At 37.7% G+C, this 25,093-nt stretch overlaps 1 protein-coding gene across 4 annotated transcripts in view; it reads right to left on the bottom strand.

The window, feature by feature from the left end:
* Positions 1-25,093, bottom strand: part of LOC149567716 (transcription initiation factor TFIID subunit 14b-like) — a 100,801-nt gene that overhangs the window by 52,092 nt on the left and 23,616 nt on the right. For 2 of the 4 annotated variants that reach the window (XR_016362471.1, XM_089820972.1), the window contains exons 2-5: positions 9,397-9,485; positions 8,881-9,102; positions 8,564-8,754; positions 8,280-8,404 (exon numbers count right to left, since the gene is read on the bottom strand). Coding sequence is in view for 3 of the 4 variants with exons in the window: in XM_089820972.1 (XP_089677098.1) it covers positions 8,280-8,404; positions 8,564-8,754; positions 8,881-9,102; positions 9,397-9,485 (627 nt within the window). In the remaining variant the exon portion in view is untranslated. Of the gene's footprint in view, positions 1-8,119; positions 8,160-8,279; positions 8,405-8,563; positions 8,755-8,880; positions 9,103-9,396; positions 9,486-25,093 lie in introns of all 4 variants that reach the window. The other 2 variants (XM_089820973.1, XM_089820974.1) reach the window with 2 other exon arrangements.

The raw sequence follows: 25,093 nt of genomic DNA, 5'->3' as shown, positions 1-25,093 counted from the left end.
GTGGCCATTTGTTTTGCATTTGACAGTTGCTCTCTGAGAGATGCAACTTCAGCCTCCAATCCTTGGACCTTAGCCTCAAGCTCTTCAATTCTTTCTTTGTATACATGGCTTTTCCTGGGCTCATCCTTATAGAGCTTCCTAACATCAATGTAATCATGAAAGGATTTAGCTAGCCTTGTCTCTATCTCCTCCACCTTGGCCTCATTCATAAATGAAAAATGTTTTACAGCCTTGGAGATCTCTGTACCTGAAGTAACCTGTAATGTCCATACTATCATCTTGCCCTGATCTGTGCTCTACACATCCATCAGTTTGGGCTTGTTTTTTGAAGGAGCCACGCTCCACACTGCTAGAGACTTGTTGTCAGTGTTAAATCTAGATCCTCTCTGTAGTCCACCAGCACCATTTGCCTCATATGAGATGGCATTCTCCTCTCTTTACATTTGGTCAAGCATAAATTCCTGTTCCAGATCCCACCCAGGTACTAGTAGCATTCCACTCCTCTGCACTAAGTCTCTTGCCTCCTAAAGAGTCATTACTTCACCCTCTGGATTATAGGCATGCAATTTTTCAACCAATTCTTGCTTTTGCTCGTCTGACTCCCCTAATTTCATCTTTAACATTTGTTCACTCTGTTTGACCTTATACAAGAAGCTTTTGAATTCAGCAGATTTGATGAATTCATCAACCTCAATAAATTGTTGGGCTTGGATGATCCTGTCATCCAGCCTTGTTGTTGCTAATTCCAAGTAAGTTAGTGTATTCTCGACTGCATTGACTCTGTCTTGGATGTAGCTTTGTCTTAAGTCAGCAAAATACAAACTTCTACCAGGCAGGATCTGCAATGTCCTCTGTTTTACTTTTTCAGAGATGTGGACAACCTTTTGCCTCTTATTTCACTTAGTGACCCATGACGCCTCAGGGGGCTCATCTTCTTCCATTTCTAAGGTCACATCAGGTTCAAGGCTATTAGGGTTCACCCTCTCTTCCTCCCCAAGTGGTTCAGCTGTCATCTATGCCATAATTTTTGCATGGTTGACCACCATCTTTCTTATCCTTTGTAAGTAGGGGATATCCACGTAAAAACCTTTGAAATTGGGATCTAATCTCTTCAACTCCATCTCTACCCTCAGCACATCATCAAACTTTGACAATTTATCAGCTGCCTCCCCCTCAGCAACAATATTGAGAATGCGGTCTTCATGGGGCAACTCTTTGGTACTAGGCAGCACATAGTTTCTTATTTCCTTGAGGGTGTTCCTCATCCAATTATCAGGATCATACATCCTATAAGGGCAAGTTGACAAAGTGCAGTGGTGGAGGAGAGAATGAATTTGATCTAGGGATTTTATTCCAATTGAAAAGTCCCTTACCTTAAAGGCACCTACACAAGAATGTACCTCTATGTACCTTAGGCCCTAGGTACTCTCTGTTTACCATAAATAACAGCCACATGAATTCAATGATGGCCAACCTAAGGGGAATGAATTTTGGCAATATATGGGGTGGTTGCGGACAACCATAAACTCTCATTAGGGAAAAGGTAGTTAACAGAAAGATATCTCCCTAGTTATGATCTAATCTTTTATTCTCTAGGAGCAAGGCTAGTCTCAAAAGACTCTTCAAAATCCAAGGGCCCTAAAATAGCCTGGATCTAACATTTTCATTATAACAGTACTGTAATTGTTGAAAAATGAGACAAAATCAGAGTAATGATAGGAACTATCCCATACTTGTGTCCAAAGTTGAACTGGCAAATCTCCATTGGCATCAAAAGTGTGATCAATGAAATCTGGGCTTATCTACACTACATTCTTGTACAGGATCAAGTGCATCAGCAATGCGTAATGATGGAATTTGAACTTTTCCATTTCTCCATTCTGGGCCAGTCCAATGTTCTCCTCCATCCTCTCCAGAATATACTCAACATAATCATATTCTCCACCATGATAGGAGTCTTGCACATCTCTGGCAATGATGAATTCTACTCCGTATACCATGTCAGTTCCATCTTTACCAACTACCTTGTGGACACCATACACAGTTCTCACAAAATAATTCTTGAACTTGTCCAAAGGCATCTTCTTCTCCACCTTCTTGGGGTAATCACCCACCTGCTTTGGGTCCATGGGAATATGCTATAGCATTGACTTCCCTATGTAAGCTTTGGTGTTTCTCTCAAATTTTTCTTCTAGGTCAACCAAGTCTACTAATTCACTCCTGGTATCTTCCAATCCAAATGCTTCAATAAAAGAGGCACGGTCCAGTGTGCACAGAATGGTTCCATTTCTCCTATGGAATAATTTGGTGGTTGGATTATATGATTGGATTAGGGCCTTTACCAAATCAACGCCCACAAAGACTTTTGGAAAGATTAACTTTGCCAGGTTCTTCTTCCATGGATTGCAAACAGGGATCTTCTCTGCTCTGTTCCGATAGAAATATCTGAAAAGCTCATAACCAGTGACTCCAGGACATGTAGCATCTCTAGAAAACATATAAGGGTCCTTCATGGTCATCTGCAGAAATGGCATTTGAGGATTTCGGGAATAACTTAATCCATTCTTCCACAAACCTATTAGGTTTTTTCTGCCTGGTTTTTCCTCTTATTGCAGCTCAAGTTTGTGCAACTTCCATGTCTGAAGCTTGAATTTCTTCTACTTCCTTGTCAAACATCTTGAAAATAGACTGGAAACATTGAAAAAACTTTTGCAAATAGCTCTAAAAAATAACAATCTACTGATACTGAAAGCTCTGAAATCTCTAATCTTTGCAAATCATAACGAAATACTAGATTATGGAATGTTTTATGTTGAGCGTACTTTCATCAACCTTCTCTGTGCATTGATATTCTGCATGCTCGAGCTTTAAATTCAGTGTTGTTTGTCACCTCAGATGGAGCGTCCACATAACTATCTAGCTCAGGAGCCTTTGTACTTTACTCAAATTTCATTGGCCAGGGTTTCTTGTCATTATTCCAGCTCAAAAAAGTAAAGTTCACTTTTTCATGTCAAACTAGGGTTTACGATCTTACGATACACTAAAGGAGTCCTTCATATCATCTTAGGCAAGGAACTTTGGCTCTGCGATCTTACGATCATTTGAAATCAAAACCTTTATCGTGTTATTGTAAACTTTGAAAATGGCCTTCACGATCTCATGATACATTAGTTACCATGACATCGGAGCTTACCTTTAAGTCTCTTACAATCTCATGAGACATGGTTTTTACACCTTGGCATAGCATCTTATCTTGCTTTCCTTTGCCTCACGATCTTATGATCACGGTTAAGTGAATCATTTCGTAACTTCGGCAGTTACCCTTCAAACCCTTACGATGTTATAAGCATAGCATTGGCATAGCATCATGTCTTCATTTTTTGTTCCTTACGACCTCTTGAACATAGTCAATAAACAAACTTTGTAGCATCAGAGGTTACCTTTAACTGTTAATATCGACTTACGACCACACGACGGCGGTTTACATTTCTTTATCACAACTTCAGAAGAATCAAGTTTCATCTTTATGATCTCACGATCTAACACTGCTTCGTAGCTTTGTAAAGCTTTGAACTTGCCCTTGAGATCTTACGATCTACTACTGGTCGTAGCATCAGAAGATATGACTTGCTACATGTCTCAAAACCTTATACAAATGTGCCTGGCCCCATTGTGCTTTATCATGTTTATTTTATGATCTTACGATTGCTCACTTATTGTGCCATCGGACATCCCAAAATCTACTTCTACGATCCTACAATCATGACCTTTTCATATCTTTGGAAGTCCTCTTGAAAACCTTCACAATGCCTCGATCTTCCCTTTGTCGTAAGATCAAAACTTACTTAACCTTTCGGACTTTTATGTCCTTGCGAGCTTACAATCACCACTTTGTCATATGGTCGAGAGCCTCCAAACTACTTTTACAATCCCAAAATCACTTGTTTGTCGTAACATCGTACACCTCGATTTTAAACCCTTCCATCAAATACTTAAGATGACACGACACAAGAGGAATCGTAAGATCGGAGACCTAATTTTGAACACTTGCAATGCTACGAACACATGACATATCTTAAGATCAGGGGACTCAAACTTTACCCCTACGATCCTCCGCTAATCCTTATATCGTAACATCGAGAGAGGGAAAATTTAGCTTATGACTAGACACCTAAACCCTAATCGTAAGATCATAACACATGTTTTGAAAATGGCATAAATCTCCCGCTTGAAATAAAAACCTAGGGTAAGGGTAAAATGATTGCGGATTTTAATGAATTCTTTTCAAGACAAGGTAAAGACACAAACTTAGGATATCAAATTATTTCATTAGGGAAAGACTTTCAACACTAAGTTAGGGCAAATTAACCAAGTTAGGGTTTTTTCTAGAAACTAATAATAAATGAAACACAAACCCTAACAATGCAACACAGTTCAAAAAAAATTCACAATGAGTTTTCAAATTTCTAGCTTAGTGAAAATAAGGGCTACCAGAAGGCAGAACATCCTTCCAACTAGGTAAACTCTTATGTATGAAGTTTTGATAGTCCAATTTTTTTGGTTGACATGATAAACAAATTTGTTAAGATTTGAAGATATCTTACATCGTATCATCTTCTCATAATCTATTTTTCAGCTCAATGTTGGGAATGTTTTGGTCATAGATGCAAAAATCGCAAGTGGATGGCAATACACATTTTGACTCAGCCATCTAGCCATTTGCCTGTAAGCATAATTGTAGTGCTTTTGAACACATACATTCCAAGAAATGCAACCATATAACATAAAAACGGATGAATAACTTGGTGTTTGTCCACCACAACCTAAAATAAAAGTTGAAGAAAGCTCAAGGTAGAAGTTTTATTATCTTGCATTCAATTGAAGATGTTTTCATTGTGTTTTTCATTTCGAGTGAAAGACTAATTTCTGCATAGAAAAAGTTATGAAGTATTGAGGACGGCTCCCTAATTGATCTTGATGAGATAGATCCAGAGTCTTAGTGGATTGTTGCCTTTCGAAGTGGTGATGATGATATTTTTCAATATGCCAATAGAGTCTAAAGATCTTCAAATCTTGGAAGAAGCAAACTTTTCTCAAAGCGTTCTTTAAGTACTCAGGGACTTCCCGAGGAGAAGCATCAGGAGAGCCTCCTGCCCCTAATGGAACTCTAGAATTTTGAAAAGTTTTAGAGTCCAAAATCCAAGCTAGAGGAAGAATCTTTAGATTTTACACACTACTTATATTCAAACAATGTGTGTCAAGACACTAAAAGTCATGATCAAGAGAACGTGGATATTCATGATGAAGAATTGTCATTAATGTCAGAATTGTGTGTTCAAATACAACAGTCATAATCAGTATCACTGATATTTACATGAAGAGACTACTGCCGTAGATATGTTGTTTGATGACTACAATTTTATTTTTGGTGGATGACGGGTCAACAGTGCTTCATAGCTAGATAAGGTTATAGTAATTGCAAGTTTCACAATGAATGAAACCATTCTACAATTAGCCTTCCTAGTGCTGGTGTACGCTGGTACTAATTTGGTGTAGAAAGGGACCATTAGCATACACAATGAGTCATTCTGTGATATGTCAAATCCACGCCACACAATATGGAGTATGTTGACAAGCATCATCAAATGAAACATCCTTATTGAGCAGCGTCGAATGTCACAGAAGATGACGGAATGGATACATAGCACAAAGCCAAACAATACCTACAACGAAGAATAGCTTCAGACAATATAAAACTACATAGGAAGTCATTAGCCAATGAAAAGGTATATGAGCAAAATTGCACTAAGAGACAATCTTGGTTAGAAGCCATATAAACAATGTTCAATAGAAGACAGGACCCCGACCAAGGAATACAAATAGCCTTCAATATCGAAAAGATATAAAATGAGAATCATTGCAAAATAGTGAAAGTCATTTCCAGCATCAACGGCATAGAATATGATCACCAACATGTCTACAAGAGCGGTTGAGTATAAAAGACATCTCCATGATTTAGCAGCAATTTAAAATGAGTGAGCATCTTCATCTCCAAATACGGATGGACAAAGTAACTAGTATAAAATGAATTGTGGCATTATCTGAAATAGATGAAAATACTTTATGCCGGAAAGTATGGAATGAATCACAGACATCTATCTGAAGGCTCTATTCACCGTTCTCACCCAACCTCCCCATTCACTTCTCGGCAGCCAAAAGCACACAGCGATGGGCATCCCGACGGCACACTGAAGACAAACTTATTGAAACCAATAATGAAGAAGACTGTCAAAAACTTTCATATGCCCTTGGTTCAAAGACGGAGTCTAGAATGAAGCGTATACTTCATAAAGACAAATACTTGAGTAAAACTAAATAAGACATAGAGCCCTACAAAGTTAATGAGAGGATTAATATTATAAGCTGGAAATCTCAAAAACAAATTATGACATGCCAATAATTAAAATTATTAAAGGTTCTAGTTTTAAGAAAAGGTGTGATTAGTGCCATGATATTATAATAATAATAATAACCTCTATTGATAGCAAAGGATTTATTATTATGGATTATGAAGAAGTGTGTCTATCCAAAACAAAAAGACATAACTTCTTACCTTTCTAGATATAAAAGGAGAATATATTGAGAAATAAGAGGAAGACAATATTCGAAAAACATTTAGATTCATATTCTGGAGAAAGTATTTTATATTTATTATTGTATGGAGGGATAAGGAGCAACATTATGACTTTGTAATATAAATTCTATTATTTTATTTTTATAATAAAATAAAATGTTCTTTGTTTATTATTAAAGACATGGAGATTTAAACTGCAGATGAATCGTCCTTTGTAATTATTTTTGGAATTTTGTATACAATTTAAATGTCGGATAAGTGGACATGGTCATTTAGCATTTAAATTTGATAATCACAAATAGTGTGAAATATTTAATTGTTTCGCATCTGTGTTTAGTTTGTCTCCCTACCAGAGGAGTTAAAGTTCAATCTGGACTAATTTAAGATTGTGTATATATTTGATCTGTCGCATCTTGATTATTTAAGTGTTGGCAATAAAGTGTGTAAAACATTATAAAGTTGTACGTGAAAATTCACTGAAGTTGACTCTATCGCCTAAATGAGCAGAGGCACTGGTCTTTTTATTATTGAAGTCAGAAAATCTATAACTCCCTTCCTACAAGCATCAAATCCATTATTAACAAACCTTATACAAAACATTCAAACACTTAGCATCCAGTTTCAGTTTCATCGAGTTCAAGAACCTTGCCAGCCGGAGAACTCCAAAGCTTAAATTCGCTTTAGAAAAGCTCTGATCTAGGAGAAGGTCTACCCGCCAGAACTGATTGCGAAATCCTATCGGAGAAGTGGCAAGCTCTTGGATTTCCAATCTGGGGTTTTGGGAACCAACACCCCTTGGCATGTCATTGCCTACTTTCGAGTTTTTTGAACTTTGTACTTAGTTTATTGGTTGACTTTGTACAGAGTCACAAACAATATTGTAATTGATATTTGACAATTGTCTCCATCTAGTTATCTTTTATGCTATTGTGGTATGTTCAGTGATATCTATATAAAGTATAAATGATGAAAATCTATTCTCTACAATCTACACGTTAAACTCTATATTTTATTTACTCTCAATATATCTATACGTGGAAATGCCCCTTAATTTTTTAATTTAAAGTAATTTTTTACTGTTTTACTTCAAATTTATACATTATTTTGCAAATTCCATTGTTTCCCAATTAATTTCTGGTTTTTTCAAAAACATCCTACTCTTTTGGTTTGCTGATTTTTTCCCAAAACGATTTATGCTTCTATGGTGTTAACTTTTAACAACTCAACATATGACTACTATCAAATAGCCTATTAAACAAACTGTATGACTAAAATATTGTTAAGCTGTTTAACAACTTAATATTATTATAACACTTATTTATCACGACCCACATATCCTCTTATTTACATTACTTATGTGAACACGAGTTCCCAACATAAAATGCACACAAAGGAAGTAAACAGAAGAACAAACCAAAAAAATTGAACAATCAAATCATTACTAGAGTTTACAAAATTAAAATAAAATAATTATCAGTAACATACTCATCTGACAAAGAACTAACTCCAACTCAAATTCGTGTGCCTTGATGACATCAATGCCACATGAACACGGAACATCCATTGAATGTTTATTATCAATTCCTCATCATCAATCAGCTTTCAAGCGACTGAAAATGCATAGAGAAAATTAAAGGATGCTTGCCTGCTGGCGTGCTGCTGTTAACTGAGCCAGCTCATCAGCTTCAGAATGTCTCAAAAACCATTGACTTAGAGCGTGTTCCTTTGTATCCCCTCGATTCTTCTCACTAAAATTGTCATTCGCAATCCCTGAAATGAATAACATTTTGTAATTTGAAGACTGTAATAAGATCTCAAAATTTAAGAACTGCTATTTGTTGTATCTGTTTACTAGACAGTTAAATATCCAGTAGAACTAATTGAAATCCGATATCCTTCTATTACATCAAAGCAAAGGAATAGACTAACCAGAAGGAGGTGGTAAAGTCAATCCGGTTGGTGTTCCAGATACAACTATTGCAGGATGATTGCCAGCCCGCAAATAGAAAGATTCTGAAGGTTGTGCAATGACAATCTCATCGTATGCCTCAATGACTACTGGTTTCTTTGTTGACTGTGGTCCAGATTCATCCTCGGGGTACAATTTTAGATGATGAAATCTGCTCGTGAGGGAAAGTAAATCAATGAGATAAATATTGAAAATGGATATTTGTGAAACAAAAACAGTTGTGATGTCAAAAAGACAATATAGACTACCAATTATGAGTTAGACTGAGTTAACTTACAGCTCCAGTTGTTTTTCGGCTACATCACTATGGAAATAGATAGTCATGCTTATCTCAAATTCACCCCACCCAGTTTCAGACAGCTCAAAAGGAGCAGCTTCAATAATCCTAGTTGGATTATTAAAGCTTGGGTGTAATTGAAAGACAACTCTTTTAATTACAACTCCAAGATCCTCATTTGTTGCTCCGCGAATATACACAGTCCACCTATGGGAGCGATACCTGCCAAAAAGAATGCAGAAGTTTTTAAAACTGTCACAAACTGGCCCCACTGAAACTTTTCTTTGCAGCATTCATGCTTCTGCACAAAGGAAACTTGAAGTCCTTAATAATAACCCATTACATGGAAAACGGAAATATAAGAAGCATAAGTTAAAAAATTTAAAACAAATAAAAGTATGGAGAAATGCTTATTCCAAAAGATGGAGCATCCATCAGACTGAAAAAAGGATTTTGCAGAAGCATAATATTTTAAAACAATAGATGAGAAAATTATTCATAGTAGAAAACACTCACTCGTCTGCTTTTTTCCCCAGCCAGAATGATACTGTTCCATAAACTATAGGTATACCTATCTCCACATCCTTCACCCTTCTTATTTGATTCTGCAAATTCTAGCAAGCCATTCATTAAAATACAAGTATCCTATATTCCAATCATTCCAAATCAAAAAAATCATAATTTCATTACCCAAACCTAGCAATCATTGCAAGTGAAAGGTATACACAATGCACGTAAACAATAGACCTCATTATCACCAAATGTGTTACTGCCAAAGGACCATATAAGATGAGCAAAAAGTATATTTTGTAATCTAGGACCGTAAAAGAACCAACACAAAACACATAGAAAAAGGTTGCAAAATGAGGATTTCACCCCTAGTAAAGTATGCCAATTAATTTGATGGGATTAAGGGATCCAGTCTCAAGCTGAACAGGAGATTGAAAAAAACGCTGAAATGGTAGAAAACAATAGACTAGATTATCATCCCAAATAACTATGTAAAATGTGTAATTAAAATCTCAAGTTGCATATCCTGTAGGCTAAACTTATGGTCCTATTTGAGCCTATCAAACCATCTAGTATTTTTCAAATTTGACCGCAATACAAGTGATTGTGTATAAGATGAATACAAACTTTTGACAATTATTCTTGAGGTCATATGTATGTAACTCTTATAGCCTATAAAAGAAGTCTTAAAATCTATCAGATCATCAAGAGTGAACAAACTTGCAACATAACATTTAATGATTGGATCGATGAGAGGCCCAATTTCAATCAACATCTTGGCATCTTCATTCCTTTAGTGAAATAAAAATGGAATTCATGGTGGTAATGAAGCAACAAATTAGGAGTACACAGAGATATCTTCAAAGAAGATGAGGTTTTCATAGTCCATAAGAATGACTAAGAAAAATCTCATAAAAACTCTATGTTTATTTGCGACAGTTATTTGGATCAAACTCCATGATCAATCATCAAGATAAGAGAAGTGATCAAGAATCGCAGTGCTAACCCAATACATTCTATTAGATGCCAAGGGGAATGCACAAAACCAAAGAATAATAAATTAATAATGGAAAAGGAGGTGGAAGATAAAAGTCAAGGGCAGCATCCCAAGGGTTTGACGTAAGAACACATACATTGATCTAGAGGTGGGAAGGGAGAGGAGTGCAACTCAGACACAAGAAGGGATAGACAGGAAGAAACATAATAACTCATATAGAAGTATACCTAGCAAGTAGCACAAAAGTTTCACAATAATCGACAACCTATTTTTGAGCAAACCTTTGTGCAACAAATTCAGGATTTTCTTTCTCCATGCTTCCATTTGATGCATGCTTCAAAGCAATCAATCGATGATTTTATTTCAATTCTTGGAACAATCTCCCATGCATCATTTTGACTAGCATTAACCTTTTCTACCATGGAATCTCACCATATTGTGTGGTAGCCTCCTTATAATTTTAAGGCTCAATCTCAATCATGAAAGGCATTAGAGAAAAATAATCCGGAAACTTCTGAGGTGATAACTCTCCCTAAAAAGAACTTTTCAGTGCTCCAATTTCCTCTTGTGCCTCCTACAATCTTTGGGCCAGCCAGTCAGGCATCCCAACTATTTTGGAAAAGGCTGAGGCTACTTCTTCTTTACTAGAACTCAGTCAAGCAGAAATTAGAGACTATTGTACTTTGCTGATCAAAACATAAAATGGTAGCATGTACATTGTACTCAACCTCCATGGAAGGCTACTAAAGCTTAAGAGGATCATGCATCCTTATCAAACTTAACCTCTATGCTCACTACAATCTTTCTTTTTATGAATATAAATTTCATAAACCTTGGAAGACTAGTTGTAACACACAAAAACACCTTTCAAATTAGGGGTTCAAAATTGATTATTTTCTCTTATAGTACATGAATACAAATAGGTATTCCAATGTTCCAAACAGATAAAAATGAGAAGCATCAAGATTCTCTTTAATGAAGGCTTCTTCTAGAGTCATTCCTTCAACACTTATGACAACACCTGATTAATATGTATAAAGCACAACTACATGTTTCAACGAAAGAACATGAGCCTATCTAAGTCACAAATCATAGACTTGGTCAGCTCTATGATAACCTATTCTTCATCTCTGCAACTTCATTCAACTAAGGGTTATATTGTCAAGTAAACTTCCTTTTGATCTCTACATCTTTACAAAAAGTATCAAATTGTTGGGAAGTGTTCCCTCCATTATCAAATCTCAACACCGCAATCAGTTAGATAAGCATGTTCATGTTGGGTTCACCCAATGTAAGAAGAAAATAAAAAATCATTGCATGCTAGAGGAACCACCAAACCCTAAATTCATACAAAACATCAATCCTAACTTAACCACTAAAGCAATTGAAATAAAGTGTTCAAAACATGAAAGGCATAGAATCAATAGCACTCCCTCAATTGAACATCAATGTCCTTTCTTCTCAAAAAATTGATATGTTGCTGCCATAATTACAAAATGCACCTACCAAATGATAGAAAGAAATTGAAGATAGATTTGAAAGATGATGGTTAGTTTTTAATAAGAAATGGCTCTCAATTTATAGGGAGCAAACTTAGTTACATCAAGCTACTTGGAGAAGCAAGAAGGGACATGGGAGTCCAATTGAAGTAGATTTGTTTATGTTTTGCATAGCTTGTTTTAACTCTTTCTCAATAGCTTTCATGCTTACAATAGGATTGTTTATGCATACTTTTAGAGTTTGACGGTTGCCTTAGTAAGCATTTTCCCTCTTTTTTCTGCCTTACATTTGGTGAATCTAACGTGAAACATATCTAACTCATTTTTGTGTGTTTTTGGTATATTTGCAGGTCCCCAGTGAAAAATTGTGCACTTGGTATGTCCTACACACTTGGTAGGGCAATTTGCACAACTGGGGCCTCTACTCTACACACTTGGGGCACAAGGTTGCCTAGTTGGTCATGTCTATTGTGCAGTTGGTAAACAGAATTGTGCAATTGGCATGATGGTTGTGATGCAAGTGCTTAGGGTCTAGTTTGTTGTTTACAACTTTTCTCCTTTCATTGCAACTCTTCTAAAGGCTTAAAAGGAACCCTAATTTGGTTAATGAATGTCATATTTTGATTAGGGCATATAAAAACAACTTTTACACTTGTTTTGTGTTCTTAAAATGAAGTTCACGTAGTTTAGTCTTCAATTCAAAATCTATTCAACTAAGGTGTTCGCAAATCAAATCTAATCCACACCTTGTCTAATCTGGGGTTCAAATTGACTCAAAAAGTATCAAGTTGTTTAATGACTTAATGAACCTAATCTAGGTCACCAAATTCTCTCTACCAACCCTCAAAGTCTGGTTCGATTATGTACAAAGTCTGGTCCTTGTCGAATTCGCCTGCAGAGCTATGAATTTGCTGCAAATTCTGTCAGAAGTACCTAGGCAGAAGCAGCCAAACCTGGGCTGAATTTGGTCTCAACATTTTCTAAACTTTTTTAGGTGTGCTTTTTTGTGTAATTTGGTATATTTGATCCTCCCAACCCTAAAGGGACCACTAAAAAGACTAAAAGAAATAGTTTATATGTCATTTATGTATTTGTGAATGTAAAGGAAATAGGTGACATTCAAATTGATGATTATAGAGGAATTTCTTTTAAAAAAATATGATATTTTTGAATCCAAGGCTTAAAATTTGAATCTCGACTTTTGATCTAGCCTGGTTAGAAATCCTCTAACCAATACAAAATAAAAATTCAGATAGCTGCACTTATCTTTTGACAATACTTTTCATTCTCAAACTGTCTCCTTGGTATGGAAATATGTTACATGCATATGACCAAGCAAGTGTATCATGTTGTATGTATGGCTAAATGATGCAATTAATATCCTATTGAACTAAAACATAGATATAGTGGTGTATTTTGCTATGTTGATTTACTATTAGCATAGTGATGTGTGGACTTATTTGTTGTTGCATATGAAGGAAGGATGGCCCCAACCAATCCCCCCAAGGACAACTTCCGTAACCCCAAGCATCGACCGTAGTTGAAGAAAGCGTGGCAATGCAAAAGGTTTAGTGAAGATGTCTGCAACCTAACCGGCGGTAGGAATGTACTCCAATGCAATAACACCATCCTGGATCAACTGATGGATAAAATGCATATGCAACTCAATGTGCTTGGTATGCTAATGTTCCACCGGGTTGCAAGAAATGTGGATGGCACTCTGATTATCGCACCACAAAACAGTCGGGCGATCAGGAGGAAAGCCAAACTCAGTCATCAACTAACGAAGCCATAAAGCCTCCTGACTAGCAAGAACTATGGCCCTGTACTCAGCCTCTGTAGATGAAAGTGCTCAAGCATGCTGCTTCTTGCACAACCATGTGATGGGACCGAAGCAAAGGCAAAACACAAAGCCAAAAGTAGACTTCTGATCATCGACATCACCGGCCCAGTCTGAGTCAGTGTAGCCAACAATGTGTGGAGTCCCTGTAGTGTAATGAATGCCATACATAAGTGTGCCCTGAATGTAGCGCAGAATACGCCTGGCAGCTTGCCAATGACTCTCATGAGGGTCCTGAGAAAACCGAGAGACTAGGCCAACCGCAAAAGAAAGATCAGGGCGGGTGTGTGTCAGGTACAATAGGCTGCCAACCAACTGTCGATACAAAGTAGCATCCACTGTAGGTGAGGAGCAGGAGGTAGACAAAGTAACACCCGACTAAAATGGTCTAGGAGCAGCCTTACAATCAAGCATGTGAAAGCGACGAAGCATGTCAAGAGCATACTTCTGCTGATACACAAAAATGCCAATAGGAGACTAATGAATCTGAAGACCAAGAAAGTAGTGCAGCAAACCAAGATCAGTCATCTCAAACTAGTCCATCAGTGCACGCTTAACATCCTGGAGCATGGATGATGAACTACCTGTAAGGATAAGATCATCAACATACAAAACAAGAATCAGAATCTCATCACCAAGACACTGAATGTACACTGTAGGATTGGAATGGCAGCAAGTGAAGCCTGTAGACAGCAAAAATGAGTCCATCTTCTCATACCAAGCCCTAGGGGCTTGTTTGAGACCATACAATGAACGTCGAAGCCTGCAAACCAAGGTGGGATCCTGCACAAAACCTAGAGGCTGCTCCATATAAATCTCCTCTGTGATATCACCGTTCAAGAAGGCACTCTTCACATCCATCTGATAAACTGACCATCCCTGTGAAGCTACGAGGGATAAGACAAGGCGAAAAGAATTCATCTTGGCGACAGGGTAAATGTCTCGGAGTAATCAACACCCTCGACTTGCGAAAAACCCTTCGCAACAAGATGAGCCTTATACTTATCAATGGAACCATCAGCAGCATACTTAGTGTGATAAATCCACTTACAACGCACTAGTTTTCTCCCCTTAGGAAGAGAACAAAGATCCCATGTGTGGTTCTTCATCAAAGAAGAATATTGCTCCTCCATTGCACTGTCCCATTCTAAATGTCCTGTCGCCTCCGCAAATGTCTAAGGATCAGTAATAACAACATGACTGAGTAGACTGGAACCTACAGTGTGAGAATGGGTGCGACGGGATGTGGATGGGTCACTAGCTAGAGATCCTGTAGCCTCAACAATAGCTCGAGCCCATTTAGGCATCTGGGGAGGATCCTGTGGTGGAGGTATATCGGGATCACCATGATCATCATCCTCATCATCCGTGAAACAAAGTGGAGATGAAGAGGGAGTAGTGGGAGCTGGAGGAGGCGTTGGAGATGAGGAATGAACTGCAGGAGGGCTCTCATCAAACTGGACATCCCATCAAAATAGGACCTCTCTGGAATCAGGATCAAATAACCTGTAAGCCTTTATATCCTCGCAGTAGCCAACAAAAATCAGTGGTCGGCTCTTCGGTTCCATTGCTTTCCTCTGAGCATCAGGTACAAATGGATATGTCATACTCCCAAAAACTATGAATGACAACACATTAGGCTTGACATGGGACCAAGCCTCCTCAGGAGTCATATGTCGAAGTGCCTTGTGAGGCATCCGATTCTGAATGTAGTTGGCACAATTGACTGCCTCTGCCCAAAAACATGAATCCATGGACCTAGACTGAATCATGCAATTTGCCATCTCCCGAAGGCTTCTGTTCTTCCTCTCGGCCACACCATTCTGCTAAGTGTAGGGCACTGAAAGCTGATGCTGAAGACCATGCTCAAAACAGATATCTCTGAAAGCCTGGTTCACATACTCCCCCCCATTATCCGTGCGTATCCGCCGAATAGAAAGCCCAGACTGCTTCTCTACAAATGCCTTAAAAACTCGAAATGAGTCGAAGGCATCAGACTTGTACTTAAGAAAGTACACCCATGTGCGTCTGGAGAAGTCATCAATGAATGTAAGCACATATCTAGCACTCAAAAAAGGAGTAGGAAATGACATGAGGTCACTATGAATCAACTCCAAAGGTGCTAAAGCACGAGTGGCTCGTCCATGTGGAAAAGAATCCCTGTGTTGCTTGCCAAGTGCACATCCCTGACAAACACCATCTGGATAGGAAATCTGGGGAAGCCCAAGAACAAGTGCCTGTGTGCTCATCTGCTGTAGATATCTGTAATTGACATGCCCAAAACGTTCATGCCAAAGTCTGCTTACTGAATCTGCATGTGCAACTAAACATGAACCTATGTCATCAGAAGACTCAAATCCATCAAATCTGTAGAGGCGTGATGCAGAGTCAACACTCCCAATGGCCACGATCATCTCCGAATCATGCAAGTCTCGAATAACCACATCATGTGGTGAGAACTCGACTGTCTTCCCAGAGCCAAAGTGGCAAATCTGATAGATGGACAGAAGGTTCATCGGAATATCAAGAACACAAAGTGCATCCTGTAGAGAACCCCCAGCCAAAGCAATAGTGCCAGAACCCAAAACTGAAAGTTGTGAAGAGTTCCCAACTGCAATCTGTGTGGTGGCACAAGGAGCAAGTGAAGTAAGCAACTTAGGAGTGTTTGTTAAGTGGTGAGAAGCCCCGGAATCAAGAATCCACAAAGGCACTGAAGTCGTAGCTGTGTGGTGGCGCAAGGAGCAAGTGAAGTAAGCAACTTAGGAGTGTTTGTTAAGTGGTGAGAAGCCCCAGAATCAAGAATCCATAAAGGCGCTGAAGTCGTAGCTCGTGCAGAAAGAGCATGACCTTTCCCTGCAGGTGGAGATGAAGACTGAGGAGCTGAAATGTGATGCTCCTTCATGGCTTCCTCTAAAGCCTCTAATTGTTTCCAACACCTAGAAAAGCTACAGTTCTCACTCGATTTCTTCTTGGTCTTGGAGGTAGACTCACCCGACTTTGAAGAATCTTTACCCTTGGGAGGGTTTGTTGGAGGATTAGCTGGAGGCTTAGGATCAGATTTTGATGTGTCTTTCTTCGATTTGCCTTTCTTCTTTGATTTCCCCTGAGAATTTTGAGCAACCAATGCTTGGCTGGAAGAGCCAGAGCCATCCACCTATTGGATCTTTGCCTATTCCCTAGTCAACCTATTACAAAATGTCTCAAATGTAGGCATCCTATGTCTGTCTCCAAGGGCATCCATGGTGGAGTAGAAAGTAGAAGAAAAGACCTGATACTGCCCCTTCAGCTTTGAGAGTATAAAAAATATGCACTCATTATCCATTTTGTTCTTCCCACATCCCTGTAAAACTACACGTAGGGATTTGAACTTCATCAGAAAGTCCTCGATGGTGGGAAAGTTGCTTGGTGACAAAGATGTCAATTCTGCATCCAACTGAAGTGCTTGGAACTCATTCACCTATCCAGAGTCTGAAATTTTTGCCAATAAGCCCGTGGAGTAGTCAAACCATCCAGGTGAAATAGCAGACTGTCTGAAATGTTGAGTGCAATCAGCCCCATGGCTTCATCCATCTTGTTCCTGTGCTGTAGAACCTCAAAATGTTGCGTAAGAGCAGGTTGATTCTCATCCACACAAGACCATAGACCTCTTGACATGAGAAGCCTAGTCATTTGTGCCTTCTAGGTGTGGTAGTTGTGTGGTATGAGACGGGTCACAGATGAATCTGCCATTGAGAGAAAGAAGAAGACGGAAGTAGAAGGGTCTTAACTGAAGTAAATTACAAAAAAGAAAGACACCCCCCCCCCCCCAAACGTACAAATATATCCCTCAAATACCACAAAAACAACTATGGAAACCAAAAAACTGGAAAAGAACCTGGATTCGTTGATGCAGAATAGGAGGAAACAGAAGCCTCTATTTTGACGCCAAAAATGGGAGCTCAAACGAACTCGGAATCTTACGAAACCAGCACCAATGTCTCCGTCTCTGAGTCAGCTTTCCGACGCTTCTTTCGGATAGGAAAAAGACCTCCGTATGCTCAAGTTATAGCTAAAAAACTGACTGCTGCTCAAAAAATGCACCTTGCTGGAAAATTACAGACTGGATTAAATTTGACGCCCGTATGGCTGTCACGGGACCGTCACCAAAAAATGATGTCAGCGGCCATAAAGGTGACATCAGCAAGGTGGCAGGTACAGATGACGTCAGCCGACGAAAAAATGACGTAAGCGCCAGAATATGATGTCACATTGTCGGAAAAGTGACGTCACGGATCGGGAAAGTGACATCCGCGACTCTACACAAGTGTCCACGTGGCAGAATGCGGTTGGAGGTGGTGCTTCAACGGAGACCACCGATGGCGGTGGTGCCCAGGAGGAGAACCCGACGGAGCTTCGGTGCAGCGCCGGTGGCGCGCTAGCGGCGATGGCGCATGGCTGGCTGAGCTCTGGCCGCGCGCTGGCAGCGTGCTAGTGGAGCGCGCTCTAGGTTAAAGCCGCCAGCGGAGTAGGGTTCGGGAGGCCAGTAGGTGGCTGGTTGGCTGACGCTGCTGCGGTGGCGCCCGAAATTTTTTTTTTTTAATTTTTTTTTTTTGCTCCGAAATTCCATGCAGCTACCTGGAAGGCCAAAAAAATGCCTGAAGCCAAAAACAAAAAGTTTTATATGAATCTTAGCTATAAACAACGTTCCGGATCCAATGGCAACGTCCGTTTGGGCTGAAAATGCTCCAAAAATTCGCTCTACCCTCGATTTGAAGAAAAATTGCACAAACAAACTAGGGTTTGTGACTCCAAATTACGGCTTCAAAAATCCTTCAAACAAGAAGCAGCAGGGAGACTCTGATACCATGTAGGAGTTGAGAATCCGACTCTGATAATGCGCCAAGATCACCTGTAGTGCAAATAGCTTGCTGAAGAGAAACCTAGGGAGCAAAGAGCTTGAAGCAAATACTGCACAAGAATATTTCACAATAGGAAATTAGAATTGCTATGTGAAAATGGAATTGGAATGAATTTACAATAAGAGAGAGACCGCTTATAAAGGCCTCATGGAAGCTTGTAGAACAAGCTAGAAAGAGATAGGAGATAAGGTTGACAACTAAGCACACATCCACAAAAGGTGGAAAAGATAAGTATGCTAAAGGGAACAAACTCCCGTGTTGTCAACAACTAACCTCAACTACATGCATTAACCTAAGTAAGCGTAAGCAATAGAATAAATAATTAACAATTAATTAATTATTTACTCTAACAACCTTGTCATAGACTTTGCAAAACATAAAGTTTCAAAACAAAAGCCTTGGAGCCTTGTTACATTTTTAGGATATCCATTACATTCATCTTGCATTTCCCTCAATCATCTTTGTACAATTGCATCTTCATATTAAATCCTTAGTGTTGTTGCATTATCACCCTCATTTTGCAATTGCAACCTTCAAAAAGCTTGCATCATCAACCCTTATTAGGTCCCCATCATAATTGTCATATTGGCCTTGCATAGTTATCCTCATTTGCATTTAGGACCATTTTTTTTAAAAATGCAAATTTTAAATAAGTTCAAGTCTTAGAGTTTCGTCTTATGGAATTGAAAAACAGATCTTGACTTTGTTTCAAGTCTTTTCACTTTGAACAATTTTATCATTTGGTCAATATCCTATATTGTCATGATGGATTTGACTTAGTCCATTTTATTTATTTGATTTTGTCCTTTTAGTCTCTTCAAAGTCAAGATCCTAATTCAATTTCCTGTGATCCTACTTTTAGGTTTGTATTTCTAAAGACTTTTCAAGGTAGAAACTCACAAATCATAATTGCATTTTTATCCTTGAGCTTGCATTCCCAATATTCCAAAAATATGCATTATCATAAACTTCAGTTTGCATTCTCATAGACATTAATTTGCATTACCATTAACCTTAGTTTGCATAATAATATACCCCAAGTTGCATTTTAAAAAATACAAAAATATTTGCATTTCAAAAACCTTAAGTTTTGCATCCTTGCATAAATGTCCTCGAGTTTGCATTTTTCACAATCAAAATTCCAAAAAGAATAGTTTGCATATCGTAACCCTAAGTTGCGTGCTTTCATTACCATATCGAACTTGCACTTGCAAAGTCCAAAATATAAATCCTAAGTCTTCCATAATCATTACAAAGTCAGAATTGAAGTTGTGTTTTGCATTATCATTTCATAACCCTTCAAAATCCAAAATACAAATTGTATTAATCACTTCAAAACCTTCTAAAGTCCAAAGCCTAAATTTGCATTCTTAATCCAAAGTCAAATTGCATGTTGCATACCCTTAGTTGCACAATCATTTTCAAAAACTACAAAAGTTCAAAAAATATTGCATTTGCATTGTCTTTAACTTCTGTGTAGCCTAAGTTGCATATCATTCCAAAATCCAAAAACAAAGTCCCCTTTGCATAAATCCTTAGGCTCATTTAGACATCATGCCAACAAGATCCCAGAAGCAAGGTTGATATCAGCATATGTACATTTCAAGTGAGAACACACAAACACCTTTTGACCCAAGACAGCATATACCTCTACAATCACAAGGTTTTGATCCAAACATGATGTAGCCTTCAATTAGGAAGCCCAACCCAAGACAAACGACATTCTCACAATCAAACGGTCAATCACATCAATCCCACACAAACTTGATCCAAAAAATGGAAGAAAAGGAGGAAAATATAGAAAAGAATAACATAGAAATGTCTAAACTTCTTAAACATCCAAAAGAAAGTTTTGGTGAAATCAAAATGCATACTCTTATTGCAAAATCAAATATACCAAAACTTATTTCACAACTAAATGATGCAAGCACAAATTTCAACCAAGGCCAATTCAATCACGTTCAAAAGAAAATTTTGTTCAACCAAATCCCAATCAATATTCATTCAATCAAATATCATTCAACCAAGATCCACATCAAACCTTCCAACCAAGGGTAGCATAATTCAACTAGGGTCATCGCCTACTTATAAACCAATATTCATTCCAAAGCAATTGTATAATCCTGAAGAAATCACACAACCCCTTTTTCCAATCACGCAACCAAGTCAATCAAAACCAAAGTCAGAAACAATTTTCCCTCCAATAAACTCACATGTCAATGAACAACCTTTCATGTCCTCGTATCAAACAAGTTTTTCTCAAACAAAGACAACTTCAAACATGCAATCTTTTGGACATCAATCAAGCATAATTAATGAACAACCTACTAAGACACGTGTTGAATCCACAAACTTTTTACAACACCCAAACATTGATTTGAAATTAACCAAGCAGAGAAAATTCAAATTTAAATCTCTAAAGAATTTGTTTCAAAAAATTTATCCTTTGTATGGAGAGCATGAAATAAATAAATAATTTCTAACAATGACCCATTCCAAAACAATCACACGGGTGGCACACCCATCTCCTATCAACACGACCTTCAAGTAGCATCCATATCTCCCTCCATTCCATCATCCCTCAATTTTCACAAGAACAATTTTCTCCATCTTTGTCAAATGACATATTCAATGATGAAACCTTCTAAGGACTATCCACAAAAGAAATCCAAGCTAATCCTTGTACTGTTACAAGTCCTTTTCACGCTTCCCAAATGCCAGAGTCAATGCCACCATGTCCTCCATTTTCAAGTGACCTTATTCAAGAGGAGTCTCATCCAAAGTCCATCTCCTTCATGTCAAAACAATGATCCCATTCCAAATTCTCTATTGCATATCTCAATTCATACCCTGTAACAACCAAATTTCCCTCGTCTTAATTAACAACTAACATACTCGAGGAAATACAGATACTACTTCATCTTCATAGGAAGACAGTTAAATCAGTTTCGTTCATATGAAAGAGATTGACAATTAAAATCAGTTTAACAAAATATCTTAACTAAGAACTTAAATCACCATCAATGAATTACTATAGATTTTAAAATCCATAAGTAGGAGATAATTTCCATAGCAAGTCAAATTGTGATAATGCTCACTTAGATCCAATGAGTGCTAAGTGTTCCATTTATTCTCATGAGAGATGGATTCATGTTGAATCACTACTCATGAAACATGGGTCAATGAGTTTGACTCAAAAATCACACAGTTAAATCCTGATAGCAATATCACAAATTAAAATCCAGATAACATGGAATTCGAAATCAGAAATCATTGCAGGGATGCTTTTGCAACCACCCAGGTTAGTCCACAAATACCACTATAACAATATCAAATAACAACTACCATCCAATACCGCTATATCAAAATCAAATGACGGTTATCCTTAAATACCATTAAATAAAATTTGGGCATCGATTACCATTGGATCATTTAGGGCATCAATTACCACTGTTGGATCATTTAGAGCTAAGTTGCCGGTTCGCGGTTCGGTTCCGAGTTCGGGTTCGAGAACCGGTTCGCTGGTTCGACAAAATTTTGAAAAGGGGTTTGGGTTCGTTTGGGTTCGTTAGTACAAAAACATGTAAAAAAAAAATTATTTTTTTTAAATATATATATACATCTTTACGAAGCATGAGTTAGAATTAGAATGTAGCATAGTAGCATAAACACATTTGAACAACAAAAAACTTTAAAACAACATAAACAATATAGTAGCAAACAACAGCGATCATTGGAACCCCTAGCAACTAGATCTCTTCCCTTTCATTTAAAAAATTCATAACTGTATTTGATTAGTTTATGCAGATCAACAGTAAGTTTTAATAAAAATTTCTTCTTTTCATAAATTTATTTACCAAACTCTTATTATGATTAACATAATCGATCGAACGTGGTTAAAAACTAATTAGATCTAGCTTGCAGAAGGTAAATCCCTTTGACCAGCTGAATATTCTTCAATCTCTTTGGGCACAATCTCCCAAGCACTGATCAACAACAGTAAACTGGAAAAAGACCATTCATGGAGGCCTTTGGCTAACACAGTCTGACGTCCCAGATTCAATATTTTTTAATACAATTTTTAATATACCTAGAGGAGAAATAATCAGCCAAACAGTGATAGACAATGTGGTAAGTAGCTGCCCCACCTAACCATATTCATGTGACCGTAACTTTCTTCTGCAGGGCAACATTTCTCAATAAAACGTTGTTTATTGTTTAGTGTTTGAAAAATTCATATTGCTACTCAAATAGGCCCTAAAATTCCTCGAAATTGGTCATGGTGGTCGCCACATGTTGAGCATCTTCTCTTGTGGGTGTCTCAAATTTAGTAGCATTTTGATTCAAATAGAAAGTGTTTTACAGCTAGGGATTACTCAACACTAAAAAACTGTGGCATTGTAATGCCTACCAACCCAGACCCAAGATGTATCAACATAAATTAAATTAAAACATGCTGTAATGTGGAAAATTTATATGTGGTTCAACTGGGTTCGAAGCCTGGTCCGAAATTTTATATGTGGTTCTCTTGGGTTCGAACCCTGGTTCGAACCAGATCTAACCAGGCCTCGAAAAACGAACCCAGATCGAACCCAGGTCGAACCGGACCAGAACCACGAACCGGTTCGAACCGGTACGTGGTCCGGAGGGGGGCGGGAGGTACCCGTGCAACTTAGATTTAGAGCATCAATTACCACTTTATCAATTAGGGCTTCAGATACTAGTGAATCAATTAGGACTTCCAATACCACTATATTATTTAGGGCTCCAAATACCCCTGAATCAATTAGGTCTTCAGATACCAATATATCATTTCTTTCCTTTCGATTGCTTAACGATGGCAATATCATAAGATAGATGATGTGCTCATATTTATTATTCATATAAATGAAAGACGATCCATAAATCTATCTCTCGCATCTAAGTGTAAAATAACTGTAACAATGATATAACTCAATTAATCTTACCTTCTTGCATATACAACATAAAAGTGATAATACTTGTTACCGACAAACAATTGAATGTATAACTTATTTTTGTCTATTATATGTCCGACAACTTGGGGAGAGGTGAAACATTGTCAGGGGCTTAACCACCCAACTTTGGACCAAACTTATCCCCACACAATCTCTAATGAGAAAGGGCTTCCCTACTCGAAATTGGACTTGGAACATCTGTCATCTATTGAGCATCTCAGTATCTAACCACACCACTAGACTTGACAACAGGAGTTACAATAACAGAATCATGCATGCGCTATTGAATGATATTACTCTAGATTTAATGTATCATATCTGACTTTTATTTTCTAAGTCATTACAGACTCCATCTCACCTCTTCACCCTTTTCCATGGCTATACATTCAATGAATCCTAGGTGTTCGGATCTCAGAGCAATCAGCTTTATCTGTTGATTCCCAACAAATCCATGAATAACCTATATGTTCTAGCTTATCACAATTTGTGATTTAAAAAGGATATTCTTAAAGATTGCAGAATTTATTGTTTAGTTAATTAATTTAATCATATCTAATTTCTCTTTTGCGTTCTTGCTGATTCATTCCACCTCTTCATTGTTTCATGGCTATCAGCAAGTGAATCCCAGTTGCATTAGAATTTATGAGCTCACTACCCCATTTTCACCTCTTCACCATTGTGGCTTTATTGTCGATGATTCCCAGGTGCATTGGATGAGCATACTATTCATATTATGCATTTATCATGGTTTAGGAATAGAATAGTTATTGTTGTTGATATTCATATTGTTTGGGATGGTTCATACATCATTTTGATCTCCTAAAGTTACCATCGACTTCTTTACTGATGAACTGAGATTATAATGAATAAAAATACATACAAGGAAAATAATTATGGAAGACTATGTATTTTAATGGTGACCAACAGCATTACTACATATGATAATCTGTCCAAAAACTGATTATCATGCCTAGCCGGCTGTAGTATGTATTACATAAAAACATTTGAAGCATTTTGTAACCTGGTTTATGGAAGACCCTTGCTTGGACTTGGCACCCTCACGACTTCTAGCTGGTACTCTTGCACGGTTTAGTTGAACACCCAAAATCAAGCAAGCTGATTACGGAAATGGTAGGGTATGGGCAGATATAAGTAAGAATGTGATAATATGAATCTCGGCTTGTTGCAATATATACAGAAATGATCCCAAGAGATTGCAAGGCTGGGAGTTGTGTCTTGTGGCTTCTATTATGGCTCTATATAAAATACTAGCCATGGCTTCTTAGCTTCCATCGGTTTAAAGATTTAAAAACCATTTGGATTCCAAGTAAATAAATCGAATTATGAAAAGAGAGGGAAGAAGGAATAAAATAAAAAGTTGAAAAGAGGAATTTAAAAGATTATAATTTTCATTTATTATTATAATATATTCTTATATACGTTCATGTAAGTATATCAATGGGGTGACATCATTAAATTATGTTATAATAATT

This window comes from Cupressus sempervirens, chromosome 3, assembly GCF_028749045.1.
Source record: "Cupressus sempervirens isolate cs-2001-9-10 chromosome 3, ASM2874904v1, whole genome shotgun sequence".
In the NCBI taxonomy this organism is placed as follows: domain Eukaryota; kingdom Viridiplantae; phylum Streptophyta; class Pinopsida; order Cupressales; family Cupressaceae; genus Cupressus; species Cupressus sempervirens.
This window is presented reverse-complemented; position numbering and strand designations above follow the sequence as displayed.